The sequence below is a fragment of the Talpa europaea genome (genome assembly GCF_964194135.1).
Source record: "Talpa europaea genome assembly, chromosome: 5".
Lineage (NCBI taxonomy): Eukaryota > Metazoa > Chordata > Mammalia > Eulipotyphla > Talpidae > Talpa > Talpa europaea.
Genome location: NC_140071.1, coordinates 143,775,568 through 143,790,029, shown reverse-complemented (window position 1 = coordinate 143,790,029; position 14,462 = coordinate 143,775,568). Strand labels below are relative to the sequence as shown.

Here is a 14,462-nt window from a genome sequence, read left to right as displayed (position 1 = left end):
ATGTTCTCTGACCACGATGAGATGAAGTTAGAAGTTAATAAAAGATAACCTAGAAAGTCAATTATTAAGAAAGCAAATGACTCACTTTCAGTTACCCATGGGTCAAAGGGAAATCAAGTTTAAAGTGAAGGAAAATGGAAATGCAGTATTTCAAAAATTGTGGAACATGACTAAGCACTCCTAGAAGTCTCAAATCAATCACCTTAGCTTTCATCTTAAGAACTTAGAAAAATAAGATTAGGTGAAATGCTAAGTAGGTGTAAAAAGGAAATAAGAAGGGCTTCCCCAGTGGCGCAGCGGTTGAGTGCTGGGTTGCGAAGCTGCCCGCGGCCTCTGCGGCGCTGGTTCGATCCCCGGCTGCTCCCCGGCCACCGGAGGAGGGTCCCACATGGCGCGCAGACCTCTCCTGCCGCCCGCTGCTCCCCTCAGCAGTGTCCTTCGGTCCTTCTGCCTGCTCTGCCTCCCGCTCTGGCTCTGGTGAATCCTCTCACCCTCCCGCGCTTCTGACTGTACCCAGTGCATGTATAAACAAACAAAACAAACAAACAAATAAATAAATAAAAACATGCCTCTATTAAAAAAAAAAAAAGAAATAAGAAATATCAGAATGGTAGTCAATAAAATAGGTAACAAGGGCCTCCCCGGTGGCGCAGCGGTTGAGCGCTGGGTTGCGAAGCTGCCCGCGGCCTCTGCGGCGCCGGTTCGATCCCCGGCTGCTCCCGGGCCACCGGAGGAGGGTCCCGCATGGCGCGCAGACCTCTCCTGCCGCCCGCTGCTCCCCTCAGCAGTGTACTTCGGTCCTTCTGCCTGCTCTGCTCTCCGCTCTGGCTCTGGTGAATTCTCTCACCCTCCCGCGCTTCTGACTGTACCCAGTGCTTGTATAAGTAAATAAATAAATCTTTAAAAAATAATAATAATAAAATAAAATAGGTAACAAAAGTAGAATCATTAAAACCAAAAGCTGATTCTTTGATTTCAATAATAGAATCTTGGCCAGATTGAACAACAACCAAAAAAAGTATTCACAGTATCACAGATGAGAGCAATGGCATCACTGTTAAAAAAAGAAAAAAGGTGAATATGATCAACTTTGTGCCAGTAAATTCAACAACTTAGACTAAACAGATTTCTCAAGAGATACTATACAGCTCACTAAAGAAGACATAGACAACCTGAACTTCCCTGTGTTTTATAAAGCAGTGGGTTTGTAGTTATCAGCTTTCCCCCAAAGAAAACTTCGGGTTTGGGGCCTCCCTGGTGGCGCAGATGATTGAGTGCAGTGCTGTGAAGCTGTCTGCAGCCTCTGCAGTGCCATTCGATCTCTGCGGGCCTTGGAGCAACTCTCCTGGCCAGCAGACCTCTCCTGTCTCACCTGCTGCTCCCCTCAGCAGTGTCTTCAGTCTGTCTGCTTGTTCTGCTGCCGTTCTGTCTCTGGTGAATCTTCTCACCCTTCCGCACGTGTGGCCTGTACCCCAGCTCTTGTATAAATAAATCTTTTTTTAAAGATTTATTATTTATACAAGCACTGGGCACAGTCAGAAGCGCGGGAGGGTGAGAGGATTCACCAGAGCCAGAGGGGAGAGCAGAACAGGCAGAAGGACGAAATACACTGCTGAGGGGAGCAGCGGGCGGCAGGAGAGGTCTGCGCGCCATGTGGGACCCTCGCCAGCGGCCGTGCATCAAACCGGCGCTGCAGAGGCTGTGGGCAGCTTTGCAACCCAGTGCTCAACTGCTGTGCCACCGGGGAGACCCTAAATAAATAAATCTTAAAAAAAAATTTTTTTTTAAAGCATATAGATCGAGAAGTAGTAAGTAAAATTATTTGAAAATGACATCATCTGTATTAGAGTACCCAACGTTGGCTTTGTTGACTTTATAAGTCAGATACTCCTTTTTAGGCTGGAAAGGTGCTGCATGATAGGATGAGCAGCACCCCTACTTCTACCCCCTGGATACCTACAATACACTCCAGTTGTCACAACTAAAAATGTCTTTAGATATTGCCAAATATCTGCCGAGGGACAAAAATCTTTCTCATCTGAGAGCCTCCATTCTTTGTGGGAAACCAAATGGAGTTTCCAAAAACTAGCTACCAAAACTAGTTGTAGAAAATACGATTATGTGCCCAAAAAAGTGTTTATATGTAACAACAAATATCAAAAGCAAAATGACAAAAAAAATTTTTTTCAGGAACAAATAGTAAAATGGGGATAAATTATAAAAAGCTCCTTTTAACAAAGATGGCATTGAAAGTAAAGAAGGAAGCCCCTGAGGACTTTGGCTTCAGCATTGGAAGCACCTCCCAACACGAGCCAAAGCAAAATCTTTGAAGGCTAAGAAAGCTGCTGGAAGGCATCCACAGCCACCAGAAAAAAATACATCCACACTTCACCCACCTTTCGGAGGCCTAAGTTACTGTGACTCCAAAGGCAACCCAGATATCCTAGGAAGAGTGCTCCTAGGAGAAGCAAGGTTGGCCACTGTACCATCACCACGTTCTCCCCATCACTGAGTCAGCCGTGAAGAAGACAGAAGACAACAACGCGCTTGTGTTCGCTGTGAATGTCAAGGCAACAAGCACCAGATCACACAGGCTGTGAAGAAGCTCTGACATCAACATAGACAAGGTCATTGGTCTGATCACGTTTGATGGAGAGAAGGCATATGTGCCCCTGACTGGTGCTTTGGATGCTGCCAACATTCCAATTATAATTTAGAATATATGTGTACAGGTATACATATATGCATGTATAGATTATATAAAATAGGCAGACTATGCGTATATATAAAGCGTGCTCTGAGTATGATTTTTTTTTTTTTTACCACAAAAGAGAATGCACAAGGGCCTCCATGGTGGCGCAGGCAGTTGAGCACTACACTGTGAAGCTGGCCACGGCCTCTGCAGTGCGGGTTCGATCGCGGCCTGCCAGCGAGGGTCCCACATGGCGCAGCAGACCTCTCCTGTCTGGCCCGCTGCTCCCCTCACAGTGTATTTCAGTCAGTCTCCCTGTTCTGTTCCCTGCTCTGTCTCTGGTGAATCCTCTCACCCTCCTGCGCCTCTGGCCTGTACCCCGGTTCTTGTATAAATAAATAAATCTTTAAAAAAAAAAAGGGGGGGCGTGCACAAAACTTATACACTGAAAAAATTTTAAGGCGTTATTTAGAGAAATTAAAGTCCTTAATAAATGCAGATATATTCCACATTCATAAATTGGGGGATTTAGTATTGGTAACATAGTAATTCTATAGGGCCTCCCCCGTTGAGCGCAGTGCTGTGAAGCTGTCCACAGCCTCTGCAGCACAAGTTCGATTCCTGGCCGCCCAGGGAGATTCCCACATGGCGCGGCAGACCTCTCCTGCCTTGCCTGCTGCTCCCCTCAGCAGTGTATTTCAGTCAGTCTGCCTGTTCTGCTCCCCGCTCTGTCTTTGGTGAATTCTCTCACCCTCCCATGCCTCTGGCCTATACCCAGTTTCAATTCTCTAACTTCACCTGTAGATACAGTGCAGTTCTGATAAAAATCCCAACAGACTTTTTTGTAAAAATTTACAGCTCTGATTCTGAAATTCATTTGGAATCACAAAACCGTACAGCCAAGAGAAAAATCTATGAGTTGTTTTTCACATAATAACAAAGCATAATTCATAAAAGTCTAGATAAACTGGACTTCACCAAAACCAAGAACTTCAAAATACATTGTTGAAGATGTCCTTCATTAGGTGAATGAGTAACTAGTACCTCCATAAAAAGGAGTATCATTCAGTGATAAAAAGAAATGTGCTATCTAGCCCCAGAAAGGGGCTTTCTAGCCCCAGAAAGGCATGGAGGACCCTCAAAAATACATATCTAAATGAGATAGACCAGTCTAAAAGGCTAAATACTGTATGATTCCGACTTTGACTTTCTGGAAAAGGGAAATTATGGTGACCAATTCTGGGTGAGGGAAGGAAGGATGAATAAGGGGGAACACAGGAGATATTTAGGCCTGTGAAGGTAACCCTCTATGATATAGTAATGGTGAAAACCAGTCATCACACGTTTGTCAAAACCTGTAGAAGCATTCAGCACAGAGAAGGGCCCAAAGTAAACTCTAAGCTGGAGTTGGTGATGTGTCAATATGGGCCCATCTCAAATGTGCCACTAATGCAAGATTTTTTTTTTTTATTTAAAGCAGGGTTGTTTTTCTCTTTTTTATTTATACAAGAACTGGGGTACAGGCCAGATGCGTGGGAGGGTGAGAGGATTCACCAGAGCCAGAGCGGGGAACAGAACAGGCAGACTGACGAAATACACTGCTGAGGGGAGCAGTGGGCCAGACAGGCAAGATCTGCTCGCCATGTGGGTTGCTCCGAGGCCGGTGGGAATCGAACCGTTACTGCAGGGGCTGCGGACAGCTTCACAGCGCTGCGCTCAATCGCCTGCGCCACCAGGGAGGCCGTAATGCAAGATGTTAATAAAAGAAAACAAGGGTGGGGGGGAAATGGTAAAGGAATTCCTGGGAACTTTACTTACCACTCAGTTTTCCTATAAAACTAAAGGTGCTCAAAAAAAAAAAAAATCTACTAATTAAAAGAATGTGTGTGTGTATAATCTCTGTGTGTGTATTTACATACACATGCATACTGTTGAGAGGCTGAAAACTCAGACCTGGAAGGGTGATGTGCAAGTCACGTTTCTGATAGTGAGTTGTTCTGAGAGTGTATAAATAAGTATGTAAGTTATATATTTAACTAATTAGACTTTTTTAAAATATTTGCATTAATTAACACTTTAGTAGGCGGGTATATATAAACAAAAGTACTTGTGGGCTCTGCATAATCTTTGGAGTGATGTCCAAACTTGCCTAGCACATGCAGGGCTCTTTGAGATTTAGGCCTAGCCTTGTCAGGTGCGTTCAGTTTATCAAACCTCGTGTACTTGGTTGCACACCACGCTTTGCTTATTGTGTACCTGCAGCCAGTTCCTTTTTGTCTTTCAATAATCACATCATTGTTTAAGGATGAAGAGAGGTGCTCCATATAAACTTCCTGAAACAATGCTTGGTACTTGTAAATTCTTGATAAATGTCGTGTGTTTTTTCTTTTATCATAAATATTTCCGGACTGGTCCCTGGCATCTCACACTCTGATATTTCCCTGACCCAACTCAGGCCAGGTAAACACCGTTCCCACTACATGTAGGGCAGTACTCACGGCACTGCCGAGTGATTGTCCTGGCACAGTGTAGCCACCACAGGCCGCGCAAGCCTTCAGTTATCTACTCTGCTGGGAGTTTCAGCCCCTTGTCTTTGGCCTCCCTCAACTCTGTGCTCTTCAACTTTCAGTCCCGCATTTTATTTTCCATTGCCACGAGCCTTAAAAACTTGCGTATAAAGAGCAAGCGCAATCCTGAGGAAAAGAGGCGTCCTCTTCCCTGACTGTAAGCAGCAGCAGTGGGCCTCCCTGGTGGCGCCGGGGTTGAAGACTGCTGTGGAGCTATCGCCGTGGTGGCACCAGTTGGCAGCAGATCTGTGGAGACTCGAGACGTTTGCCCCAAGGCTGGCAAGATCGTGAAAGACAGGGTGCGGGGAACTCTGCAAGTCACAGCTCTGACAGACGTGTAGCTGGCCCGTCAGTTCCAGAAACTCTGCGAGGACACGGCAACCCACAAGCAGCGCCGAGGATCCCAAGGACATTTCGCCACCAAAGATATTCAGGTAAAAAAGAGGCTCAATCAGCCAAAAGGAGATGCGAGCTCAACCATGCTGGGGTGCCCGCGATCGGGGCGGCACAGCAGAGCTCGTCATTCTGGTCATAGGGTTTCATGACCGGCCCTGCTGGGCCCGTGGGCGTGGGGTCCTCTGTCTGCGGTAGTGTCTGTGCCCCAGAGTCCCCATGGAAAGGCTGGGCAGACCTGGTGTCCCCGAGCTGCCTAGGGCCGCTCCACGCTTACTCCGTTGGCCTGGCCCGCCCGCCCGGGGGTGCGCACAGAGCACTGCATGGAGCCCCTGTGCCCCAGCAGCTGGGCTGAGGGTGCCAGTGGCAGGGCGGGCGGGGCCTCTGGAAAAGGCGGAAAGCCGGGCAGACACGTACTGGGGGGCGAAGCCTGGGCTGAGGGCTCTGACGGGACAGTCAGCCGCCCGCAGGGCTGGCAGGGGCGCAGGGCTGGCGGGGGTGCAGGGCTGGGGGGGCGCGGGCCTGTGCAGGTTTCAGTGGTCTGTTTTGGCCTGGGCGTTGGCCATGGCGCATGGCTCCTTTCCGTCTATTTTCTCTCATCGCAGACAGATGGGGGTGCACTTAAGCGGCAGGAGTCTGGAGACTTGGGGTTCCCGGTGGAAGTGGCAGTGTTTGGGGGGGCCTATGAGGTCATCTGCCTCAGTCTCTGTGGAGAGCTGAGGGGCCCTTTCCTGTCTTAGCGGGACCCCTAAGCCCGCCTTGGCACCAGCCCACCTGACCTGCTCCACTCCGCAGGGAGGCACCGCGGTGGGCTTGGGGTTCCAGACATCCCTCCCCCACACCCCAACTTTTCAGCACCACCTTCCTGCCTTTCCAGTCCCTGGGAATGTCTCAGCTCTTCTGCTGAGACGAGGCGCTTCCAGTTTCAGCAGCAAACTCCTCTCCCGCCAGTCCCCTGCTGCCCAGGCCCACCCAGATGACTTCCCCTCAGCCCCTAGACCCGCAGGCGTCCTGGGCAGCCCTGCCATCCCGCGCCCCGCCTGTCTCCAGCCGAGGGGCTGGCCTGTGCCCACGGCCCGCCACCCTGTCAAGGCTCCAGGCCACGCGGGCTCCGCCTGGACTCGGTGTCCTCAGGCTGCCAGTCACCCAGCAGCCCGCCCCGGCAGCTGGAGCCTCGTGCCCCATGTCCCGCTGGTGCCAGGGTCTCCGGCCCAGAGGCCTATCTGCTGGCTCTGGCGTTCTGGCCAGACCACCGCGGTGGGCTGTCGGGGCCACACTGGGGACACTTGCTTCCGGGGCCGGCCCCCGGGACCCCCTCGCCAGCAAGAGGCGGCACCCCTCTTTGGTGCCTGCAGAGGTGCAGCCAGGGCCAGGCTGACCTGAAGGCAGGGCCTTGATTGGCCCAGAGGTCACAGACCCTGCGCCCCTTAAGAGAAGCACCCACCAGAGTCGCGTGCGGGGGGGGGGGGGCGGGCCGCCCAGGTTGCAGCGCAGCTTCATTTAGTGGCCAGCAGCATCCGGGGCTTAGGCCCTCCCTGGCGTGCCCACCACAAGTGCCGGGTGCCACCTCCTGCCACTGCCTTTCCTCCTGGGGAGGTTGAGGCGCAGACGCCAGGCTCTGCAGCAGCAGGACAGGCGGAGTAGGGTGCTGGCACTGCGCCTGGAGAAGAGCTGTGGGGAGCCTGGGAGAGGATGGCGGGGCCCTTCCTGTCACCCCGAGCCCCCGGCAGCCGCAGCCCACCTGCTAGACCCACCCTTCCTCCCAGGCCTCACCATGTCTGGGCCGCCGACCCCAGAGCCAGCCCTCGACAGGCAGGAGGACCCTGCCAGCGGGATCCAGCACTCGCACCGCATGCTCAGCTTCAGTGACGCCCTGCTGTCCATCATCGCCACCGTGATGGTCTGTGCGCCCGCCCCCAAGCCTCCCTCAGGCCACACGCCCTCCAGAGACAGCCTTCTCTGGCGCCCGCCCAGCGGGGCACTGGCCAGACAGCTTCGGGCAGCAGCTAGGCTCCCCCTGGGGGTGGGCCCCGAGTGGGCCAGGTGGGAGGGGGCGCGGGCGCCTGGGCACAGGCCAGGGCACCACCTAAGAGCAGCCTCGTGTCTGCTCTGCAGATCCTGCCTGTGACGCACACGGAGCTCTCCCCGGAGCAGGTACCTGGAGCCCGCGCTGCGGGGGGGCGGGGGACTGCTGGCCAGGTGGCAAGGCCAGTACAGCTGACCCTGGCCTGGAGGTGGGCGCCGGGGCTGTCTGGAGGTGCAGGACCTGAGCGGAAGCGGTCCCCAAAGCACCCCCAATCACCGACTTGGAGCGCCTGCTGCAGGGCGGGAGGCCGCCCCCGGCGTGGGCGTCACTTCAGAGACTGGGAGCCCGGGCGGTGGGCGGGTGCACGCGGACCTTGCCTCACACGGCACCTGCGGCGCTGGCCAGCGGCCGAGGCCCAGGTGGAGGCTGCAGCAGGGGTGTCCGTGTGTGGGCCGAGCGGGACGGCCTCTGACTGCTCTCTCGTTTCCCAGCAGTTTGACAAAAGCATACAGAAGCTTCTGGCAACCAGGATCGCCGTTTACCTGATGACGTTTCTCATCGTGACGGTGGCCTGGGCCGCACACACGAGGTAAGCCATTCCCTCCCCCGACTCACCCCAGCGGCCCGCTCCCTGTCTGCCCAGGCCTCGCTTCCAGGGGTGCTGCTGTCCTGGCTCCCGAGGCCAGGGCAGGCAGCTGTGCCACCTCACCGCTCCCAGAACTGGGAGGGGCTGCCCTGCGGACAGGGTCGGGTCCAGAGCTCCTCTAGTGTCCCGGGGAGACGCCAGGCCCAGGGTCTTGCAGCCGCCCCCCCGCAGGAGCCCCATGGGGGCAGTGGGGTGGGCGGGAGGAGGCGCCCTCGGGGTCTGCAGCACGAGGCCCTTCAGCACGGCACTTGCGTTGGCAGTGTCTCTTCCAGCCAAGTGGCTGACTCGAGGCGCAGGTGGCCACCGGGGGGGCCCCACGAGGACTCTCCTGCGCCTCCCTGACAGGGCAAGGGCCGTAGCTGGCAGCAGCTCACTGACTGAGACGTCCCCTGCCCAGCCCTGCGGTAGCCCTGCTGGCTGGACACCCTGCCAGATGCGCAGCGAGGCCAGGGCCACAGGCCCTCAGACCGCCAGGCTGGGCGCTCGCAGCACTCTGCCCTGGTCAGGAGGGCGCCCAGCGGGTTCCGGAGGGTTGTCTGTAAGCGTCGGCTTTGGACCCCAGGCCGAGGCGGGCCCACTGGAGGTCAGAGCGCGGCGGCTTCCACACTCTCCTGGGCGTCGGGCCACCTCTGGGGCATTTGGGCACCAGCAGCCCCCAGGGCCCGCCCATACCCAGGTGGGGTGCGGCACGGAGTGCCCCAGGACCCTCGTGCCCACAGCCAGGACCTTCCCCAGGAAGCAGGCCCCTCGAGGACTGGGAAGGGGGGCAGCCGGAGGGTGGGGGACAGGTGCCTGCGGGGGCTGCACGCCTCTCTGCACGTCCGCTGCCCTCCAAGCCGCGCTCTGGGTGGATTTTCAGTCTGGCCTCGAGCGGTGTCCTTAGCTCTGACCGGGACTGCGCTGAGGGTGTCCGCTGCTCTCCCGCAGGCTGTTCCAGGTGGTGGGACGGATCGATGACACCCTGGCCCTGCTCAACCTGGTGAGTCGGCGCCTCTGGGCACTGTCTGGGCCCTGCAGTGGGGCCCCTCCAGGGGATGCCCTGAGATCTGGGGCCCTGAGGGGGACACAGCACCTCTCTGGGCGGCCCCACCCACCCTCCTGCTTCTTGCCTGACCTGTCCACCCCTAGGCCTGCATGATGACCATCACTTTCCTGCCGTTCACGGTGAGTGACCGCGGCTCCCTGCCTCCCCCCAGCCCTCAGTGCTACTGGGGTCCGCTCTGAGGCACCTCCTACGGGGCAGGCCAGCCGGGTGGGCTGGGGAAGGAGAGCCTGGGGTCTGCAGGCTTGTCGGGGAGAGGGCCTTCCAGGGGTCCCAGGCAGGACGGCGAGGGCAGAGCCCCCCAGCTGGGGAGCCACAGGCCCACGGAGGGGCATCCCCCGGCTCACCGAGGCTCCGCCCCGCCACCCCCACACCCCCAGCCCGAGCCTAGTTTGGGTCAAAGGCCGGAAGCAGCGGCTGGTGTTGCTGGGGCGGGCGCCCTGGGGAACCTGGTTTTGTTCTGTGGCTGCAGTTCTCCTTGATGGTGACCTTCCCCGAGGCACCCCTGGGCATCTTCTTGTTCTGCGTGTGTGTGATCGCCATCGGGGCGGTGCAGGTAGGTGGGGACAGCCTGCGCCCACGGCCCCAGGCCCCTCTCCACCAGCTCTGAGCGCAGCCCTGTCTCTGGGGGACCCACGCCCCAGGACCCGGCAGGGCAGGGGGCTGGCTCGGGTGGGGTGCCTGGCCGGAGCCCCGGAGGCCTGCAGCCCCCTCTCGCACAGGCGCTGATCGTGCTCTATGCCTTCCGCTTCCCCCACCTCCTGAGCCCAGCGCTGGCCTGCTCCGCTCACCGGGCCCTGTGCCGGCGCCACGTCCTGGGTGTGGTGCTGCGGGGCCCCGCCCTATGCTTCGCTGCTGCCGGCTGCTCCCTGTTCTTCTACCCTGCGGTGAGTCTGAGTCTCTGAGTCGGCCCGCAGGGGCCGATGGGGACGGGGCGGGGCCTGCAGGGCCTGGGAGCCAAGGGCTAGGCTGAAGTGTAGGCCCTGACTGGCTGGGGTGAGAGGCACACCCGCTTGGTGGTGGAAGAGGAGGTGCCTCGCACCCCGTGGGGCCCAGCCCCATCTCACTGGGTGTGGGGACAGCCTGGGGCCGCGTTCCTTGGACCGTCCACCTGTGGGGTCAGCGTGCGCTCGGATGCAGGCATCACGCTGGGAGGTGGTGAGCCCCAAGAGAGCGAGCAGGGAGTTCGAGAAGCCAGAGACGAAACTGCAGGGCAGGATGGCGGTGTGGTGGTCAGAGGAAGGGCCCAGGGGAGCGACCCCCGTGGAAACCTGCCCTGGCCTGGGAGCGTGAGGGGCACATCGACAGCTGGCTCTGAACGGGATGGGTGACCCAAAAGGCTCGGTCAGCTCGGCGGGACCTGTTTTCGGGGACAGTCTCCTCGGGTGCCCACTCTTCAGGACCGAGGCGAGCCCCTCCTTGGAGCCGCCTGTGGCCTAAACCATGGAGTGAGTTCACACTGTGCCCTGATGGTCGTGAGAACTGAGAAGGCGTCGGGTCAGCACTTCGGGGGTTCCTTCCCTGTGCGACATGGCGAGCAAGAGCACTGGACAGAAGTGGCCACAGCCGCAGGGTGAGGGCCACCGAGGGGCCTCCCAAGGGCGCAGGTCAGGTGCAGGTCGGGCTGTGCCCTGTGTGGACGAGGAGAAACCAGCGAGGGCCTCGAGAGGCGAGGACAGGCCAGGTCTGCGCCAGGCGCCCAGGCTGTGTGCCCAGGGCGAGGGTCGGTATTTGGGGCGGGTGGGGCCTAAGCCAGGAGGGCCGCAGAGCTGCCAGGGCCTTGGCCAGTGGGCATCGTGCTGGGTCCATGTGGGCAATGAGCAGGCCCTGGTGGAGTGATGGCCGCAGGGTGGGTGCCTTGGGCCAGCAGGGTGAGGACTGGGCAGGGCTGCCAGGCCTAGTGCTGCATCCACCATGTTCCTTTGTCTCTCCCCTATGGTGTGGTTGGCCCTCGACCCGTCTGCCCCTGCCCACCCCACCCTTCAGGCTGAGACCTCCCTGCTCCCTGGCCCACCTCTGCGCAAGGCCACGCCCCTCCCTCAGCCTCCCCTGGCCTGCTGGGCCCAGCACCAGGCCCACCCTCCCGCCGGCCCAGCCCCCACAGGCAGCACCAGCAGTACCCCCCCATGCAGTGACTGCCCCACCCCAGATGGCCCCTGGTTGGGCACTGTGGTGTGTCCCCTCCCCATGTGGTGACCTGGGAGCCCGGCCCTGAGGGCCAGGCATGGCACAGAGGGGGGCGGCTGGCCGCTGGCAGCCCCTGTGGGACGCCCTGCCTCCCTGAATGCTTCGGCCCATACGTGCCCGCGGCTGACCGTCTCTGAGGCTGCAGCTGGCTGCCCCGCCTGTCCGCAGCACCTGCCCCCACCCCAAACACCCTCCAGCAGTGGACGCCCCCTTTCCCAGCCCCCACCCCTCACCCACCTCCTGACGCTTTTGCTCCATCCCAGGCACTTTGTGAGATCGGAGGCTTTTGTGACGGGCCCTCGCCCTGAGCACAGGCCCGGCGTGGTGGACGCCCTCCCCCACGGGGGCAGGGTGGCCAGGTCCCACCACTCTTCAGAGGGCCCTCCGGGCGTTTCCGCAGCGTTGGGCCCACCGGCCCCCTGCTGCCGGGCGCCTGGGTCTCTGCCACTAGGGCATGTGTTCTAGGCGCTGAGCCTGGGCTGGCCTGCGCCAGCCTCTGCTGACGCCGCCGCCCTGGGCGCAGACCACAGCTGCTGCCCGCCCCTGACGGGCATGTCTCACACAGTCCTACCTGCTGATGGCGATGGTCGTCTTCCTCCCCTACGTCAGCAAGGCCGCCGGCTGGTGCAGGAGCAGGCTTGTGGGTAGGCAAGGGCGCTGGGCAGGGCACGGCTGCCTCCAGGGCCCAGGCCAGGCCCCCCACAGACCACGTGCTCCCCTCCCTTCCCAGGCCCCCCGGAGCCCCCCACCGAGGTCGTGGACTTCTTCACCTTCGACCTGCAGGAGCCGCTCAGCAAGGAGCGGGTGGAAGCCTTCAGCGATGGGGTGTACGCCATCGTGGCCACGCTGCTCATCCTGGACATCTGGTGAGGGCCCAGCCAGCGGCACCCCTGCTCGGCCCTTCCCCCCCCACCCCCGCGCCGGTGCCCGCCCGTCCAGAGTCTGATCACAGCGCTCAGCCTTAATTCCTGTCTCGCCTGCGTCTCCCAGCCCCAGGCACACTCCCGGCCCTACTCCCTGCCGAGCCGCGGCTCGTCCTCTCGGGCTGAAATTCTCAGCTCTCATATCCTGGTTCTGCGAGTGTAAAGCCGATTCTGCAGATTCTCTCAGCAGCTCTTTCCCAGGGACAGCATGAGTTTTTTCAAACGTGGAGCAAATGTTCTTCGGCACTGAGCTGGGGGGCCTGGCAGGGGCCTGAGCTCTTTCTGCACCCCAGCCCTGGGCCGGCTGTCTCCTGCCCCCCACCACTGCCAGGAGGGGAAGGGGTCAGCTGCCTGGGGCCATCGGTGGCTGAGAGGTGGGGCCAGTGGCTCCCTGCAGGGGCCTGCAAGAGCCACAGGGCAATGGTCCTGAGTGCAGGCTTTGCCCTTCCTGAGGCAGCTCAGGGCTTAGCGCCTGCCCTGGGGCTGGAGGGGCCACGGTGGGGCAGGGCCTGGGGGCGCCTGGACTCAGCCCCCTGAAGCCACAACGCTCTTCCTGCTCACAGCGAGGACAACGTGCCGGACCCCAAGGATGTGCAGGAGGAGTTCCAGGGCAGCCTGGTGGCGGCGCTGCGGGCATCGGGGCCGCGTTTCCTGGCCTACTTTGGCTCCTTCGCCACGGTGGGCCTGCTGTGGTTCGCCCACCACTCGCTCTTCCTGCACGTGCGCAAGGCCACACAGGCCATGGGGCTGCTGAACACGCTCTCGCTGGCCTTCGTGGGCGGCTTGCCACTGGCCTACCAGCAGACCTCGGCCTTCGCGCGGCAGCCAAGGGATGAGCTGGAGCGGGTGCGCGTCAGCTGCGCCATCATCTTCTTCGCCAGCATCTTCCAGTTCGCCATCTGGACCACGGCCCTGCTGCGCCAGCGAGAGACGCTGCGGCCAGCTGTGTGGTTTGGGGGCCAGGAGCATGCTTTCATGTTTGCCAAGCTCGCGCTCTACCCCTGCGCCAGCCTGCTGGCCTTCGCCGCCACCTGCTTCCTGAGCCGGGTCAGCACGGCCATCTTCCACCTCACGCAGATCGCCGTGCCGTTCGCCTTCCTGCTGCTGCGGCTCCTGGTCCGCGCGGGCCTGGCCGCCCTGACCGCCCTGCGCGCCCTGCGCCGGCCCGACCATGGCAGTGCGGATGAGGCGCGGGCTCCGCTGCTCCCTGCCCACTGCTAGGCCGCCCCCCCCCCCCCCCGAGCAGGGAGGACCTTGGCCATGCTGGCCTCCATGGGGCGACCCCCACTGACCCCCTCCCCCAGGACCCTGGCGCAGAGAGCAGAGGTGCAGCTCGGCGACACTGGTGTATTCCCGCAGACTGGCTCGCGCCCGGGCAGTGGCAGGTTACAGACTCGCGGGGGGCGGGGGGGGATGGACGCCCCAGTCCACGCAAATAAACACAGGGCCGTGAAACCAAGGGTGTCACTGTCAGGGAGGCGGGTGTGGGGCCGTGTCTGTCCAGGGGAGGCGACTCCCGCAGCCAGCAGAGGTACAGGCTGGGCCCCTGGGCTTGTGGGAGGGGGCCTTGCCAGCAGGGGCACTGGGAGACCCCGTGCAGGGTGGAGTTTGATGCCAGCCTCAGGGTCCGCTCCTGGCATGGCTGGGTCATTCTGGAGCCACCAGGGGGCCCACAGTCAGCCAGTGGCCTGAGAGTGTATCCACAGTGAGGAGGCCAAGGGAGAGTAGGGGCTGCCCCCAGACAGCAGCAGGTGCCCCAGCCCCGCACACGCTCTAGCTGCTGCTCAAGCGTCTTAGAGTCACAAGGGGGGCACCACCCAGCTCGAGCAGCTAAGGGTGGGGGACACAGCAGGGCCTGCCCTCCAGGACAAGGGCCAGGCCCCAGAGGCAGAGAAATGGTCAGTAGGAGCTCTGCGCCCCCGTCGTGGGCGTGGTGGCGGGAGGTCCTGTGGGCAGGGGTGAAGGGGCGCTGCCCCGCCAGGCAGG

At 59.8% G+C, this 14,462-nt stretch overlaps 1 protein-coding gene across 1 annotated transcript; it reads left to right on the top strand.

Moving 5' to 3' along the window:
* Positions 1-8,208: 8,208 nt before the first annotated feature.
* TMEM175 (transmembrane protein 175) lies at positions 8,209-13,697 on the top strand (the record flags this gene model as incomplete). The annotated part of the gene is made up of 8 exons (XM_084234120.1): positions 8,209-8,267; positions 9,252-9,303; positions 9,453-9,488; positions 9,839-9,922; positions 10,089-10,253; positions 12,119-12,197; positions 12,284-12,419; positions 13,040-13,697. Exons 1-8 carry the CDS (start codon positions 8,224-8,226, stop codon positions 13,695-13,697), a joined length of 1,254 nt encoding a protein of 417 aa, XP_084090246.1. The 5' UTR covers positions 8,209-8,223.
* Positions 13,698-14,462: the final 765 nt, after the last annotated feature.